The sequence below is a fragment of the Equus asinus genome, chromosome 15 (assembly GCF_041296235.1).
Source record: "Equus asinus isolate D_3611 breed Donkey chromosome 15, EquAss-T2T_v2, whole genome shotgun sequence".
NCBI lineage: Eukaryota > Metazoa > Chordata > Mammalia > Perissodactyla > Equidae > Equus > Equus asinus.
Genome location: NC_091804.1, coordinates 20,024,212 through 20,041,845, shown reverse-complemented (window position 1 = coordinate 20,041,845; position 17,634 = coordinate 20,024,212). Strand labels below are relative to the sequence as shown.

The 17,634-nt window shown below is 45.6% G+C and overlaps 1 protein-coding gene across 4 annotated transcripts in view; it reads right to left on the bottom strand.

Annotated features, from left to right (window-relative positions):
- Positions 1-1,039: 1,039 nt before the first annotated feature.
- UBOX5 (U-box domain containing 5) overlaps positions 1,040-17,634 on the bottom strand; it is a 34,528-nt gene continuing 17,933 nt past the window's right edge. For 3 of the 4 annotated variants that reach the window (XM_014861884.3, XM_014861885.3, XM_044747806.2), the window contains 4 exons: positions 8,923-9,017; positions 6,562-7,762; positions 4,295-4,456; positions 1,040-1,787 (listed from right to left, as the gene is read on the bottom strand). In XM_014861884.3, the coding sequence (XP_014717370.1) occupies positions 1,579-1,787; positions 4,295-4,456; positions 6,562-7,762; positions 8,923-8,976 (1,626 nt within the window). In that variant the 5' untranslated portion in view covers positions 8,977-9,017 and the 3' untranslated portion in view covers positions 1,040-1,578. The remainder of the gene's footprint in view (positions 1,788-4,294; positions 4,457-6,561; positions 7,763-8,922; positions 9,018-17,634) is intronic. The other variant, XM_014861887.3, reaches the window with a different exon arrangement.

The following is a 17,634-nucleotide window of genomic DNA, read 5'->3' as shown; positions in this document are numbered from 1 at the left end:
CTTTGTGTTGAGTAAATGATACAGGAGAGGAAAGGACACGCGCCCCACACAACGCAGACCATGACATCTCCTGTGAAGTTGTGTCCAGGGAAACGCCACCAGGAGGCAGAGGGAAGGATGTGCCGGCCTCTCCGCAGCCGCCTCTGTGGACGTACAAACCCCCAAGGAACTCTCAAACACGCAGGCTCTCTAACCCCAACCCCAGATCTCTGAATTCCTTGGTCTGGACTGGAGACCAAGAATCTGAATTTTTAATAAGCTCCCTCCTTCCCCTGTCAGTCTAAGGACCATAGTTGTTCCTGTCCCTCGTGCAAAGCACGGAAGCCAGAGAGAACAGCAGCCTCCATCCCTCAGCGTACCCAAGAACGAAGCAGAGGCAGCAGGCCTGTGGGAGGAGAGGGGAGCAGGCGGCTCAGATTCCTGGGGGCCTTGAGAGAACCCCCCCCAGTCTATCTACAGGGACCTTTGATAAAATCTCAAGGATAAACTATGAAGTATTGCTGGGCTGCTCCTTCCCAAACGTGTTCAGAAAGGAACAGGGAATAGCACGGTGTATTTTCTCACTGATGTTCTCCTAGTGACTAAAATCTATTCCACACAGTAAACAGTTGTAAGAATACATATTTTCCCTCTGGGACTCCATAAAACTAAATTTTGAATGGAAAAACAAAAGCAGCCTATATACAAGTAGTTTTCCTGAAATGGGCCCCCTGCAGAAGAAGGTACCTTCTCCTCGGAGGGCTGTGGAGCCAGCTCCGCCATCATGCAGCGGAGCACGTTCTGGCACCCTGGCACCCAGCCTGAGAGAGGCTGCTCGACCCTCCCTGCCTGCACGCACACCCACCTGCACACCCTCACACATCAGACACATCTGAAAATGTGACTTCTTGTCCCTTCAGGCCATTGACCTGAATTACAGGCTGAAGGGGTTGCAGTGACTGCTCACGGCTGCTCTACCACAGTCCCACTTTGTCTGGGTGCAGGTAGGGAATGGGTATGACGACATAGACACGCATTCTGCCAGGAGGAAGCCTACAGGGGACGTCAACCATTCTTTATTAAGGCTCGGAGTGGTCTGCCAGCTGGGGGGCTGAGTCATTCACTCCATAGACCTCTGCCCCGATCCACTTTTGGGTGACACTCAAGGTGGAGGCTCTCTTCGAGATCCTGAGCCACAGTCTTTGTGCTCCACTCACATCCACCCTGCAGGATGGGGGTGGGCGTGCAGATAACTTGGGGGGCCCTCAGCAGAGTGGGGCTGGCTCTAGCAGGCCCTGGGCCCCAGCAGGGGGTGGCAGGGAAGCAGAGGAGGGCAGGGACATCTCCCCCATCCCTCCCAGCCCAGACTATGGCTTTGTTATCCTATTGCCACTGGAGCAGGAGTGGAGTGCTCCTCCTCCACCCCTCACTCCCGGCCTGTGCTACGCTGTGTGAGGAGATAAAGGGAAAGCCCTTGGGAAAGAAGAGGCCCCTCTGTGCCTGGGACCTGGCCAGACTTCAGGGGAACTGTGACCCCCACTCCTGCTCTCCCTCAGCTCCTCCCAGTGATAGGTCTTCTCGAGTTGAGGAGCTGGTCACTCAGAAGTGGACTCGCAGCACGTCCTGGCTGGCAACTGGCTGCTGGCAGGCTGTGCATGTCATGGGCAGGGTGTGCTGCTTTTCACCCAGGCAGGGCCGGCACAGGAGGTGGCCACAGGGAAGCTGATACACAGGCTCCTTTTTGAAGTAGGCAGAAAACACTCTTTTGCAGGAGGCACACTCGGGGCCCAGGACGCTCCCAGGCTGCTCTGGTAAATCAGGGAGGAAAATGGGCCAAGGTTAGGGAAAGCTGCCTCCTGGTCCAGGCTCCATCCTGGAGGCAGGGCACGTGCCTGGAATGGGACAAGAAGCTTCCCCACCCTACACCCCTGCAGCAGCCTGGCTTCATCCCTCCCTAGGCCTCCTCTGCCTGACCTGGGAGGAGAGGGTACGAGGGAACCTGGGAAGCTGACAGGCCTCTTCTCGATCATCAAATCTCAGTGCTCCCATGAATGCTCAAGAAAAGCTGACTTCTGAGGGCAGCTGGGCAGCACTGGGCCCTTCCTCTCAGTGTGCCAGCAAGATGTACTTCAGCTTTTTATTACACTCATGGATTCTGAAGGGGCTGCCAAGGCCAGAGCAAGGCACAAGCTCACCCTGACAACGCTGATAAACTGCAAGAGAGGTGAGATGTGACAAGAAAAGGAAAAAGCAGAAAATGGTCTGGTGTACCAGGGTTGGGCAGGTCAAGGGGAGGTCAGCAGAGGGGCAGGGCTGAGGTCTGTCTGCAGCAGGCCTGCTTGCTCAGCCTGGCACCTGCTTCTGTCAGTCCTGCAGCCCGGCAGCTCCCCTCACGACCCATCATTCCCCTTCCTATGTGGCAGGCTCTCTCTCCTCCCATGATTCCTACAGGGCCTCCTGAACGAGGGCTACGGGGGCAGGTCCTGCCAAACCCCTCCCCAAGCTGCACTCACAGCTCTTCCCCATCTTGGGCCCTAAGGAGGCTGCTCTTTCTCCCCCAACCCACACCCCTCTGGAGAGGACAAGGATGGCCTCTTGGGGGGAAGTGCCAATAAGAACGAAAAGAGGCCAGCCATGCAGAGTGAAGGGGACAGCAAGAACAAAGAATGGCTAGTCCATTAAAGACAGAGAAAAGACACAGAGGTGGGATGTGTAAGAGTATGGCTTCAGAGGAGACTGCAGAGGAGGGTGGACGAGGGTTGGAGCATGCAGGCCCTCACAGGCAGCAGGAGTTGGGTTTTACTCCAAATTCAATGGGATATGCTGGAGGGATTCTAAGAAGAGGGGTACCATGACCTGGTTTACATTATGAGAAGATCACTCTGGCTCCTGTAAGGCAGGTGGCTGTGGGGGCAGTAGCGGCTGCTGCAGGAATCTGAGGGAGTGGCACAGGAGCTGGGGCCAGGGTGGCGGCAAGGGCAATGGAGCAGAGAAGGCCACTCTGAGATCTACTCTGGAGGAGCACGAACAGGACTTGATGATGAAAAGAACGTCAGGATGAGCATGTCGAGGGAGACCAAGGAGGACCTCCGTGTTAGAGGCCTGACCAAAGGGTAGAAGATGCTGCTCTCTACCCGCAATGGGGATGATAGGAAGTGGGGGTGGGTGGTGGGGGGAGAACATTTGGAGGGCAGACATCAGCAGTTCTGAGTTAGAACGTTCACTCAAGGTATCCATGAGTTCCCATGTAGAGGCACCAAGCAGCTGTCAGGGAGGTTGGGGTCTGAGTCCCAATGGGAGCTATAGGTGAACATGGGCAGTCACTGGCCAAGTGGGCTCTCACTTGGGTGACAGACAGTACAGAGTCCAGGAAGAGTCTGGAAGAGAAGGAAGAGTCGGCAATGGAAACTGAACAGGAGCTGCTGAAAATGGGGAGAAAAAGAAGGTAACATCTGGAAGGCCAAGAGAGAAGGTATCTGAGGAAGGAGGGGCTGATCAGTCACACCAGACGCTGCTGAGAGGATAAGTGACCAGTGTATGTGGGGTCACAGAAACCGCTCATCACTTAGACAAGACAGTTCTTGGGAATGGTCAGGATGGAAACATAATCAGAGAGACAGGGAGGTGGGGACAAAGGGAGGTAAGGAGGACAAGAGGCAGAGGAGGTAAGATGGCCTGGGATCCAGACAAGAGAAGAGACTGGCTCTGGACAGGCAGGAGGAAGCAAGTGTGCGGCTCATCATAAGCCCCACCAGGCTTCATCTTGTAGAAAATGCCCCAGCATTCCAGTCAGATCCTCTCACTTTATATCCTAACCAATTCTATCATTCTAAGTGATCCCAGGTTCATTTTAGGAAAAAATTGGCTCAGTGAGCTACCACTGTACTTTTCTAAGACTAAGAAAATGTTAATAGGAAGAGATGAAGATGACATACTCAACCCCAAATCCCTCCACACTTACACAAAGCACTCCAGATGTCAGATAGGAGACAGACTAGTCAAGAAAAATATCTAAAAAGTACAAACCAAAGTCCTCAGCATAGAATAATCAACATTAGATCTTACCAAAAAACACAGCAGAGGGTAGCCAAGCCCTAAGTCCACAGAATTACTAAGAGTTGACTAAAGAAAGCCTTTCTTGTGAAGAGTTAAACTTCACAGGCAGACCCTCAACTCTCCCTGGAAAAGACTGGGTTCTCCCCTCAGCCCCGGGTGTTAGAGTTAAGGAAGCTGGGGATGGAGGTCCACAGAGCCCCACAGCATGGCCCAGCATCCCGTTCAGGGGCTCAAAGGGGACGGATGGGGCCCATGTTACCCGAGCCTGTGCCTGGCCTCCAGGAAGTGCTGCTCCCTCTTGTGCTGAGGTGCTGGAGCTGTCCCCTGGTCAGCCGAGCCGTGAAAGAGGGCCTGGAGCCAAGGGTTGATGTCAAGGCAATTTCCAAGCTTTGTGACAGTTTCTGCTCATGGGACACTGGACCTGTTGAGAGACGCACAGAGGTTCGGCAAAGACGACAACCAAAACACAAAGTCCTCTGAGGACTATAAAAACGGCATTTACAACTTCGAGGAGACACAAATGTGAAGAAAGTTCTCCCTAACGTCTACTAGTGGATTGTGATGCCAGAAGACAGAGAGCGAAAGTCTTGGGGATCCTGGCAGTGTGTACCCATCCCACACCCCTTTCGGTGTTCCCAGGCTCTGCACTAGAGTTCCTCCTCCCAGGACAGACTGCTGAGCAGGCACGGGCCACCTTGTGGCTCCCCTGCAGAACTGCACCCTACTTTCTGAAGGCCTCCCTGCTGGCCATGGAAATGACTCTGCAAGCAAAAGCCCCACCTCTGCCCCTGCTCCATGCCCCCATCCCCTCCCCAGCAGCACCAGTCTGCTCTTTCCTCATCTCCTCCCTTCTGGGGCCCGACCGGTCTGCGGTCTGCGACACCGCTGGCCTGTCCTTTCTCTCCTGTTAAGTAAAGCAAAGCTGTTCTCATCGAGCGGCAAAACGAAGACCTCACTCTGCCCACTCCATGATCTAGGGGGCCTTCTCTGCATGGTCCGCAGAAAGTCAAGCAATGGACTGAGAATAAAAGCAATGTGGGAAGGGGGAGAAACCTCCAAGAAACAACCCAGTGACCTGCCTGGTAGCAGGGTTCACAAAACTGCCCACAAGTGATGAATGGAACATTTTGTCTAGTCTGTAGGACATAGAACATCAGCTTGGGGCTGTGGAGCACTGGTCGGTGTGGTCCTGTGTCACCAACAAATGTGTCAAAGCCGACACCCCTGGAGACATCACAGACATAGGGTCTAAGGACCTTTCTCCTTGTCTCGCCCCCCCCGTACCTCATATGCTTCCAGGAGTTTCTGGGGCTCATGTCAACCAAAATTTACACTCAAAACCAGAGAAGACACAGATGTAACTTTCAAGCACACTATTTTCATAGGCTTTCTAGAGTAAGAGAGGAAATTAAAAGAATGCTAAAATCTAAACAGACTAATTTCCATTTAGAAAAAAGAAAAAGAGCTATGTCCAAAGCACCAGGTGCTGACAATCATGGGGAAATTCTACCAAACGTGAAGAGTGAACGAGTCTAACACTGTTAAATTATTCTAGAGTTTAGAAAAGGAACATTTCCTAACTCTTCTCATGGAGTAAATAAATCACTGACACCAAAATCTGACCAAAGATGGCATGTGCACGCCTACACACACCACAGTCCAATCTCACTCAAACACCAGCAAACAGAATGATGCAGCATGTTAAAAGAAGCAAGACCAAATGTAGTTCCTTCCAGGAATACAGTAATGGTTCAATATTAAGAAGTCTATTAATGTACTTTCTCACATTAAAAGATCTAAGATGAAAAATCCTAATATGATCTCCATTGATACGGAAAAGCCATTTGACAAGATTCAACCACCAATCTTCGAAAAAACACTGAATAAAATAGAGATCAACAGTGTGGGAGAGTGTCTGAATGGCTCCCAATGAACCTCACCTCCTGATCCTCACACCCTTGGGTACCCCTTCCCCTTGAGCATAGGCTGGACACAGTGACTTGCTTTTAAGAGAATATAGCAAAGCAATGGGATGTCATTTCCATGATTAGTTCTGTAAGGCTGTGACTTCCATCTTGTTTGCTCACTCTCTCTGGTGTACACAGCTACCATGTTGCTTGCTGCCCTTGAGAGGCCCACATGTCAAGGAATTGAGGGAAGACTGGTCATGAGCCAACAAGGAAGAGAGTCCATCAGTGCAGCAATTCCGCAAGGCACTGAATCCTGCAACAATCACATGACAGAGCTTAGAAGTGAAGGCTTCCAAGTCAAGCCTTGAGTTAGTCAACTGCAGTCCAGTCAACACTTTGACAGCAGCCTTGGAAGACCCGCAAGTAGACGACCTAGCCAAGCTACACCTGGATTCCTGTCCAGAGAAGCTATGAGATAACGAATGTGTGGTACTTGAACCCAGTAACTTTTGGGGTAATTTAAGCTGGCAAAGCAAAAACCAAAGGGCAATGGTGCCAATTGTCCCCTGGGAGGAGGAGGGCTGACAATGGGCATGGAGATAGGAGGGCAGATTACCTGTTGAGCAGTCCATGTGTGTCAGACCAAGCTCACTGGCAGCTTTCATTTTCTTAGTGGTGTGTTCTGAGGTAGTGGGTGAGACCAGAAGGCTTGTGGTAGAAAAACAGGAAGCATTTATACCAAGGCTACTGTCTGGAGCATGGTCAACCTGCTCCATCTTCCTCTTCCGAGAAGGCAGAGCAATTGAAGACGGGGTAACTGCCAACGCAGTCTGTGCTCTCCCAAGCAGGTAGCAGCCAGGGATGGAGTGCTGGAGCAGGAAATGGTCAATCCGGGCCTTCAGGGAGGGGTGAGGCAGGGGCTGGGAATGTGGAGTAAAGGCTACCCCTGTGAAAGGGTCACTGGGCACTCGGCCCCATGTGGCTTCACTGCGGTTACACTTCTCCAGTGTGCTCTGGTCGATGACCTTGCCTGAAGGCAGCAGCATGGGGCAAGGCATGATTTCCAGGGTGATGGGATCCAGGAACTCCTCAGGCACATCCTGAATTACCTCGGCCAGCTCTTGCAGGCTGGAAGGGGCCGGTGGGCTCTCAGACTGGCCCCCAGTGTCACAGTCGCTTTCCATGGGCAAGGCGGGGGCCTGCAGAGCCAAGTCTCGAGGGAGGCTCTCTGAGGCAACCAGCAGGACACTGTCTATCACCTCTTGAGAGCAGGTTTTGGCTGGCTGACCCCAGACTTCCAGCCGCTTGATGCAAGGTATACCACTGCCTGTCACATGGGTGATACAGATCTTGACATGGGCCACGTGGCTAAGAGAAAGAGCCCCTTTATTCCAAAGCTCCTGTGCCACAACAGCAGGGGAGGGGAGCGTGGCTTCCACTGGGCCAAAAGGTGGCCTAGCCTTGAAGCCCCTGTGGTTAAACACGACTTGGCTCTGGTTTTTCAACAAGACTTTGCCTACCAAGGTGAATGCTTCCCTGTCCGGGACGGAAGGCTCAGCTGAGCCCAGGGCCCGGCACTCGAGGGTATTCCAAGACGCTCTGCTGGATAAGGCAGATGTGTACATTTCCAGGCCAGTGACATTCTGGCCTCCCCCAGCTGTGAGGTCTATGTTAATCCTACAGATTTCCACACTGAAGGGAAAGGAAACTATCACATAGACTGGTGGCTTAATGAAATACTCTGTCCTAAAACCATGACTTCTCTTTGTGAGATCTTCAGAGATGAGATTTTCTACTTCATAACCATCAGCTGATATCTAGATTTAATGACAAATACAAGACACATTTATTTGATGAGATCCAAACAAAAACAACTAGTTTTCAAGAATTCATCACTTCTAAGAAACTTTAACATAAAGTCTGAAATTCCTCACTTAAAATTTCTTCTAATACATCGAATTTTCCTGGGTTTTTTGCAGCCATCTAGGATCAGGTCAAAGGCTGGAAGCAACTGTATCCCCAAGTACTGCCCATCCTTAAAGAATATGAGCAACAAAACACTGCCCAGCCTAACCAAAAATCTCTTCAAAATAACATCTCCGTAAAAGGGGGCAGATATACTAGTGTTTTTTTTTATTTCAAAGGATGAAAACAAGCCAATTTAGGGAAAAACAAAGATGTTCATTAAAGTTCTCAATTTTGTATTTGGACTCTATCAATTATAACAGTTTCCTTAGGAAAGCACAACAAATGAGCTTCTTGTAAATTTATGAATGATGGAAGTAAGCAAAAAAAAAGAATGTGTGCACAGGAACAAGAACCACAAAAAACTATGGGAAATTTAAAACAGTGAATGTTCTAGGAGAGGTGGGATTGTAACTTTTTCCCCTTTTAGTATTTCTAACATTTGTTATAACCAATGGAGATTTTAAGATATCTTTGTCTGAAAGAGTCAGCTTAACAATGTGGGACCCTTCTGAAATAGTACAGTGTGGGCATAAACTTTTAGGGGAGGGGTTCAATTTTCCCCTTGGAGTTTCCTTATTCCCTTCTCTGAGCTGTGGAAAGATACTCTCCTTTGCACAAAATGGAAAACAGCTTAATTCAAGCAATAAAGAACAAGAAATCCAAATAACAAATATAAGCCATTATTTCTAGCATGAGAAGTTAGCAAGAAGAATGGGGTAGAGGGTATTTCCACCTTCACTAGGACTTTGAGTGGAATCAGAACTTATCATCAGAGGGAAGAGTACAATGACTACGACCCTCCAGAAAATGAGTCACAGCTCACCCTGTAACAGTGCTAACTAGAGAGGGGCAGCCTGACCCATGCTTACATATCACCTGGTGGCATCTAAAACAATGAGGGTGAAAGCACATTAAGCCTGAATTAAGTCCACATAGACAAGGTAGGAAATGGGGAAAAACATGAAAAATATCGTATATTTATTTACATGCATATACTTGCTTTATTTACCTTGTTGCAGTAAATTCTTGGTCTGAACTGTGGAAGGCAAAGATTTATTACCATCTTTGTGGCTGAAAGGACAGCTTCCAAGCATCAGAAATAGCCTTAAATAAAAGATAAAACTTGGTGTGAGACAAGTTAAAATTTAATTCTAAACTTTTAGCAGTTGATTCCTAAGAGAAGAGAATCAAACAGGATAACAAAAACTTTAACACTCACACTCTTGTGATCTATACTCACTCTCTTTGTATCCTACATGTGATGCTGGGAAAAAAGCTAGTCACTAAAAAACTGCAGAGGAGATTTCTATTGCTGACTGACCAGGGTGGCAAAGACTGCCGGTTCTCTGGCTGACAGCTGGAGGCAAGAGCCTGTCACCTCTGCAGGTGGGGGGGGGGGGGTATCCAGAGGAAAAGGAGGGTCAAAAGTGGCTGAGCTCAGAGAAAGAGCAGGACTACTTAACTAGAGGGTTCAGAATGGAAAGAGTCACAGAAAATAATCATAGTGGTGCTAGGCATCTTTGTCATTTAACACTTGTCAATGCAATTACATTTTCTTATTAAAACAAAAACAATTAGAAGAGTCAAAAACATCATTATTGAAAATCTTAGGGTTGGAAGCACCTTAAAAGGACATCTAGGGGCTGGCCCAGTGGTACAGCGGTTAAGTTCGCACATTCTGCTTCGGCGGCCTGGGGTTCTCTGGTTCGGATCCCAGGCGCGGACGCACACACTGCTTATCAAGCCATGCTGTAGCAGGCATCCCACATACAAAGTAGAGGAAGAGGGCACAGATGTTAGCTCAAGGCCAATCTTCCTCAGCAAAAAGGGGAGGATTGGCAGTGGATGTTAGCTCAGGGCTAGTCTTCCTAAAAAAACAACAAAAAAAGGGACATCTAGGGGCTGGCCCAGTGGCACGGTGGTTAAGTTTGTGTGCTCCACTTGGGCGGCCCAGGGTTTGCCAGTTTGGATCCCAGGCTCAGACCTACACACTGCTTATCAAGCTATGTTGTGGCAGGCATCCCACATATAAAATAGAGGAAGATGGACACAGATGTTAGCTCAGGGCCAATCTTCCTCATCAAAAAGAGGAGGACTGGCGGTGGATGTTAGCTCAGGGCTGATCTTCCTCAAAAAAACCAAAGACATCTAATCCAAGTAGCATTTTAATGACCAATGTCCAGGGTGGGGGAAACAGGTGAAAGTGGTCAAAAGGTATAAACTTCTGGTTGTAAGATAAATAAGTAATGGGGATGTAATGTACAACATGTTGACTATAGTTAAAATAACATATTGTGTATTTGAAAGTTGCTAAGAGAGCAGATCTTAAAAGTTCTCATCAGCAGCTGGCCGAGTGGTGCAGCGGTTAAGTTCGCACATTCTGCTTCGGCCGCCAGGGGTTTGCTGGTTCAGATCCAGGGTGCGGACATGGCACTGCTTGGCACGCCATGCTGTGGCAGGTGTCCCAAATATAAAATAGAGGAAGATGGGCACGGATGTTAGCTCAGGGCCAGTCTTCCTCAGCGAAAAGAGGAGGATTGGCAGCAGATGTTAGTTCAGGGCTAATCTTCCTCAAAAAAAAACAAAGTTCTCATCACAAGAAAATAAATTCTAACTGTGAGGTGATGGATATTAACTTATGTTAATGATTTTGCAATATATACATATATCGAATCATTGTTGTGCATCTTAAACTTACATAATGTTATATGTCAATTATATCTCAATAAAAATGGAAGAAAAAATGACCAATGTCCAGCAGCCTTTGGTACTCCCTGGAGAAAAGCTGGGAAGCCACTAGCAACATCCCTCCCAATGGCAAGCCTCTCCAATGGATCCGAAATCCTTGGGTGAGGCCAGCCACCCGTTTTTCCATGTGGCAGACAAGGCGATGAAGAACTCTTTTTCTTTTTTTTTTTTTAAGATTTTTTTTCTTTTTCTCCCCAAAGCCCCCTGGTACAGAGTTATGTATTTTTAGTTGTGGGTCCTTCTAGTTGTGGCATGTGGGATGCCGCCTCAGCATGGCTTGATGAGCAGTGCCCTGTCCAGGCCCAGGACTCGAACTGGCGAAACCCTGGGCCACCACAGTGAAGTGCGCGAACTTAACCACTCGGCCACAGGGCCGGGCCCCGTGAAGAACTCTTTTAGCCCAACAGGGACAGGGTCACTCTCTGGGGTCATCTTGTTGTCATGATCAGTAGACGCCACTTGCAGAGGCCAGGCATGTTGGGCATCCTACAACATTTTAGTAGGCCGTTTCTGCACAGTGAAGAGCTGCCATGGGACCTTTAAAAGTTTATCATCTCAGCCTAGTCCCCTAACTCAGCTTTACATATGAATACAAATTTTTTTTTGCTTGAGGAAGATTCGCCCTGAGCTAACATCTGTGCCAATCTTCCTCTACTTTGTAGGTGGGGCACCTCCAGAGCATGGCTCATGAGTGGATTAGGTCTGCATCCAGGATCCAAACCTGTGAACCTGGACCACCGAAGTGGAGCACACAGAACTTTAACCACTCAGCCATGGGGCTGGCCCCACAATGTATTTTTTAAATCATTTTAATATATGCTTAATTTTCTAGGAAGGGAATTTCCATGTAAATCATAGAGAGATCATACTTTATTTCATTCAGATCTTTGCTAAGAGGTGTTCACCATTTCTGAAAACTACATCACTGACAGCAATGCTAATAAACCTGACAATCTGCATTTACAGCAGCCTATATTCTAGGTTATTCTACATGTTGGTAAAAGCTTCTGATTACTTTTTTATGCCTTCCAGTATGGTCATATCAAACATTTACACATGAGAATAAATTTTACTATCACACTTTAAAATTTCTCCTTTATATTACTGTTAGGGCATCTGTGTGTGTGTGAGTGCATGTCTATGTGTGTATGTGCGTAGGAATGTATGTGTGTCTATACCTACACACACATATACATGCACACACGTTTGTTTTTTAAAAAATAATGTACGTAAGTGGGGCTGGCCCCGTTGCCGAGTGGTTAAGTTCATGCGCTCTGCTGCAGGCGGCCCAGTGTTTCATTGGTCTGAATCCTGGGCGCAGACATGGCACTGCTCATCAAACCACGCTGAGGCAGCATCCCACATGCCACAACTAGAAGGACCCACAACTAAAATACACCACTATGTACGGGGGGGATTTGGGGAGAAAAAGCAGAAAGGAAAAAAAAGCTTTCTTATATATGGCAATAACTGGTTAGAAAAATTAATGGGATAAAAGGGTCCTATTCATAAATAGCAAGCTTAGCAAGAAACACATAAGACCCCTTGAGGAAAAAATTGACGAGTGGTGCCATGTCCACGCCCAGGATCCAAACCAGCAAAAACCCTGGGCCGCCGCAGCGGGGTGTGCGAACTTAACCACTTGGCCATGGGGACAGCCCCAAGAAAGCTTATCATTTTGGTATCCTTACTATGTGTCCGCTTGTCTTATTGAATTCATTGATTTAACAGATTTTCAGTTATTTTCTACAATCTCAGTAATAATGAGAGCCTCTTTTTCAAGATGGTAACTCTTATTTCTGTCTCTCTTCTTACTACATTAGTTAGAACTTCCAGAATTATATGAAATAATAAAGAGTTGCCATGATTGTTTTGTTCCCATTAGGAAATGTCTCTTGCGTTTCATCTTTGAGCATAATTCTGATTTTTAGATTGAAATATTCTTTTTATGTTAATAGAGCATTCTAATTTTCATAGTTTTTTGAAAATTGGAGATATGCTTTGAATTCTGATTTTCCCTATATATTGTGTTTTATTATTTTTCTTATCTTACAGACTGAGATATAGCACATTTTCCTAATTTTAAACCATCCTTTTATTCCTAGGATAGGCTTGATTTGGTTTTAGCAGATTGTTCCTTAAATGTTATTCAAATTCTATTGAATTTGATTGCTCATATTTAATTTTAGATGAGATATTACTGCACATTCACAGAACATTTACAAGCCCTGTGCTAGGTACTGGAGTATAGAGATAAAAATGAAATGGTCAGGTGGTGAAACTATTCTGTATGATACTATACTGGTAGATACATGACATTATGCATTTGTCAAAACTCACAGAACTGGGGCCAGCCTGGCAGCATAGCGGTTAAGTTCGCACGCTCCATTTTGGTGGCCTGGGGTTCGCAGGTTCGGATACCGGGCACAGAGCTATCACTGCTTGTCAAGCCATGCTGTGGTAGCATCCCACATAAAATAGAGGAAGACTGGCACAGATGTTAGCTCAGCGACAATCTTCCTCAAGCAAAAAGAGAAAGACTGGCAACAGATGTTAGCTCAGGGCCAATCTTCCTTACATACACAAAAAAACAAAACTCACAGAACTGTACAACACGAAGAGTGAACCTTAATGTAAACTGTGGGCTTTGGTTAATAACAACATATCAATATTGCCTCATCAATTACAACAAATGTACTGCACTAACGCAAGATGTTAATAATAGGGGAAACTATGTGCAAGGGAGAAGAGGAGGTATTTGGGAACTCTATATTATCTGATCAATTTTCCTGTAAATCTAAAACTGCTCTAAAAAATTAATAATAATAATAATAATGAATGATTGGGGAAGAAAGTGACTGAAAACAAATTAGGACTAGAGATCAAACTGAAACAAGTGACTGTGTCATTACAGGACAAGGGTGGCAGACCCTTTTTAAAAAATCTTACAAATCATGCTATCTGTTTCTTTGGGAAATAGTGATGCCTAAACACTGTAGAATTCTATAGGATTCTGGCTGCCATCGAGGTCTTTGTATGATGTTTTCATCTCTCTGGTTCCAACATCCCTGATCTTTTAAGGTCAAGTGCCTCCTGCCTTAATGCCTAATCCAGAAAAAAAGAAAGGCTTACCATATGAAAATGCAAACAGCCTTATCCAGGAAGACTGCCTCCTCAGCCCTGACTAGGAAATGGCCATGTAACCTGGGCTCATTGCAAATACTGTCCAGTAAATACCTATAAATTATTGTCTCCTTCTCCAGATTTGGCATCTAAATACAAGAGAGACTGAGTAGAAATTGCGGGCCACAGATCACGGCTAAAGTTCCCTGCAGCTCAGAGAAGTAGCCTGGAGCCAAATAACGGCACTATAAAACAGCAAGATAATAGAGGTTATAAGCAGATAATATATGTCAACTTTCATTATAGAGATTTTTTCTTTTTATTACAAAATATTTCAGATAAAAAGGTAAAGAACATAACATAGTAGACATTCATGCCCACCACCTAGACTGAGCAAATGTTAACATTTTGCCATGCTTGCTTCTCATTTCAGTATAAAGAGAAAAATTTTAAAGGTATAAACAAAACCGACCAACAATCTTATTTTCTCTCCCCTTTTACCAAGAGGAAAGCTCTATCTTAAGTTTGTGTCTCTCATTCAAATCAGTATAAGTACGTGTGTATACAAAAGCACGCAGCAGTCTGTGTATTTTCAATGTACCTTAAAGATAAAATACCATGTGTATCATCTTGCAACTTGCTTTTCTATGAAGCATTATTATTTTAAGATTTGAAATGTATATGTCTAGTTTATTCATTTTAACTTCTTCATAGTCTTCAATTATATGACTGAAATACAGTTTATTTCTCCATTGCCCTATTACTTACGTTGTTTGTAATTTTTTACTATGAAAAAAAAGCTGCAATAAATATTCTCTACAAGTCTTCTTGTGAAAAAAAAAATGAAATGAAATGGTCTTGTCCTCCAGTCTTGAGGCATTACAGATTTTCTTCCAGCAAAGATTACGGAATACAAAGGTTTGTAATAGAGCTTTCCGCAGATGACACTTAGAGTGGGAAGTGTGGCCTAAATCAACGTTTTTCAATTTGTGGTTTCAAAATCAAATTATGGGTTGAAGAAAGGAAATATTAACTAAAAGAGAATACAAAATACCAAAATGCACATAGTATGGGCATTATTTCATGAAACTTTTGTTTCAGTTTTCTACAAACACATATAACAAACGTATTTACTAGATCTAATATAAAATGAATTTCTTATTGGGGCTTTTTTTTTTAGGAAGATTAGCCCTGAGCTAACATCCACTGCCAACCCTCCTCTTCTTACTGAGGAAGATTGGCCCTGAGCTAATATTCGTGCCCACTCTCCTCTACTTTATATGTGGGACGCCTGCCACAGCATGGCTCGACAAGCGGTGTATAGGTCTGCACCCAGGATCAGAACCAGCGAACCCCGGGCTGCCGAAGAGAAGTGCATGAATTTAACTGCTTTGCTGCTGGGCTGGCCCCTTAGTGTGGCGCCTGATGAAAAAAATGGAAAACCTCTGGCGAAAAGTATACCCAGAAGTCAGGGAAGAATTCACAGGAGTAATGTTTGAACTGGAGACAACTAGGACACACGCCTGACTGCATGGGCAACTCTGAAGAGGGACAGACACCACATCCTAATGGAACAATATGCTTGACTATAGGAGCCAAGAGGCAAGAACAGGAACAAAAGGGGAAGGGCTAAAGGGAGAGGGACCAGGAAGAGTCAAAGCATAGAGATGAAACAGTGTGAGGTAAGTCCAGGAAAGGCTGAATATGCCACTTAGCTAGAGGGGAGAGGAGGAGGCAGGGCTGGAAAGGCAGATGGAGTCAGATGGACAGGGCCTTGAATGTCATGCCAAGGAGCTTCAGACTACTTTACCTGGTGGGCTGTGGCAGTGTTTTTCCAAACTGCAGATCAAGAATTAAGAATTCAAATTACTGAACCACAACTAGCACTTTTTTTTAAGTAGAATAGAAAGAAAATGTCACAGTGTACCACACGAGGGTGAAACTCTGAAATATGTGTGTCTCTATATATAGAGAGAGAGAGACACACACACACATTTATCTAAAACTATATCTAGCTATCTATCTACTTATTCTGGGTTTTAATGTAGAAGACACTTCTTACTAAGGGTTGTAAAAAAACTTTGAAAGCTACTGGTCAGAGGAAAGTTACAGAAAGCTTATAACCAGGGAAAGAAATGACACTAATGAAAAGTCTGCCATTAACCTCCCAGATGACAATGGCAATTTTGAACCACTTAGAGGCAATTCACCCTTCAGGGGTTTCCCCTTTCCTCCGGCTGTTATGTTCCCACTATACTTTTTGTACTACATGAGGGGCTATCTTTGCAAATGGCTTCCTGAAGACATCAAAGATGAGCATCAAAGTACAAACTACTTAGAAATAAACTGGCAGTCTCAGTTTTTTCCTTCAATTTTTTTTGAGGGAGGGGTATTCTTGAAAAAGAGGAAGGAGAAAAATGAACTATGCATAACATATTACTAAGCATTTCACAAGGATTTCAAAGCTACCTTCTAGGAAATCTTTTATTTTAAAAAATTTTAATTAAACTTTTTATCTTAAGATAATTATAGTTTCACATGCAGTCCTAAGAAACAATACAGGGATCCCATGTACCCTTTAACCACGTCTCCCCACTGGTAACGTCTTGCACATAGTACATCACGACCAGGAAACTGACAATGATACCATCCACAGATCTTACTCAGATTTAACCAGTTTTACATGCACTCATTTGTGTGTGCCTGTGTGTTTAGTTGTAAGCAATTTTACTTTATGTGTAGATTTGTGTAATCACTACCATAGTCAAGCTATAGTACAGATCCATCACCACAGGGATCCCCTGTACGCCTTTTTTTTTTTTTTTTTTTTTTTAAAGATTTTATTTTTTCCTTTTTCTCCCCAAAGCCCCCCGGTACATAGTTGTGTATTCTTCGTTGTGGGTTCCTCTAGTTGTGGCATGTGGGACGCTGCCTCAGCGTGGTCTGACGAGCAGTGCCATGTCCGCGCCCAGGATTCGAACCGACGAAACACTGGGCCGCCTGCAGCGGAGCGCGCGAACTTAACCACTCGGCCACGGGGCCAGCCCCTCCCCTGTACGCCTTTTAAGAAGCCTTTTATTTTACAAATCCAAATGTCTATTACCACAGAAGTCTTGAAGGTCTTCACCCAGATATAAACCCCTCAACTGAAGACTCCAGTTAATCCCACTATCAGTGTAGATACACTGCAAGAAACAAACTTGAATGACACATGTTTATGCTTGGTGTACCTGTCACTTAAACGATAAATATGACTATGTAAAAAATGCAAAAGTAGGGGGCTGGCCTAGTGGCTCAACAGTTAAGTTCACATGTTCCGCTTCGGCAGCCCATAGTTTGCCAGTTTGGATCCCAGGTGCGGACCTACACACCATTTATCAAGCCATGCTGTGGCAGGCGTCCCACATACAAAGGAGAGGATGGGCATGGATGTTAGCTCAGGGCCAGTCTTCCTCAGCAAAAAGAGGAGGACTGGCGGCAGATATTAGCTCAGGGCTAATCTTCCTCAGAAAAAAAAACCCAGCAAAAGTATATATAAAATAAAGAAAAAGAACACAAAACAGAAGTATTACGATCACATATTAGTTAAAAGTCTACATCTAGGAATATGTATGCAGGAATAGTTTGGGAGGTAATGGTAGACATGTAGAAATTTAAAATATGCAATATATTAGAGTGGTAGGAAAGTTTTTTTTTCCTTTCATGTGTTTAAAAAGTTGACATGAGTACTCAGACAATTGGACCGGGTCCCTGATGTCGCAGGATGATATCACAGAGGAATGAGGCTCTAGATACAAGCTCAGAGTATTTCTTGCAGGTGACAGCCCCTACAGGACTGGATATCCAGATG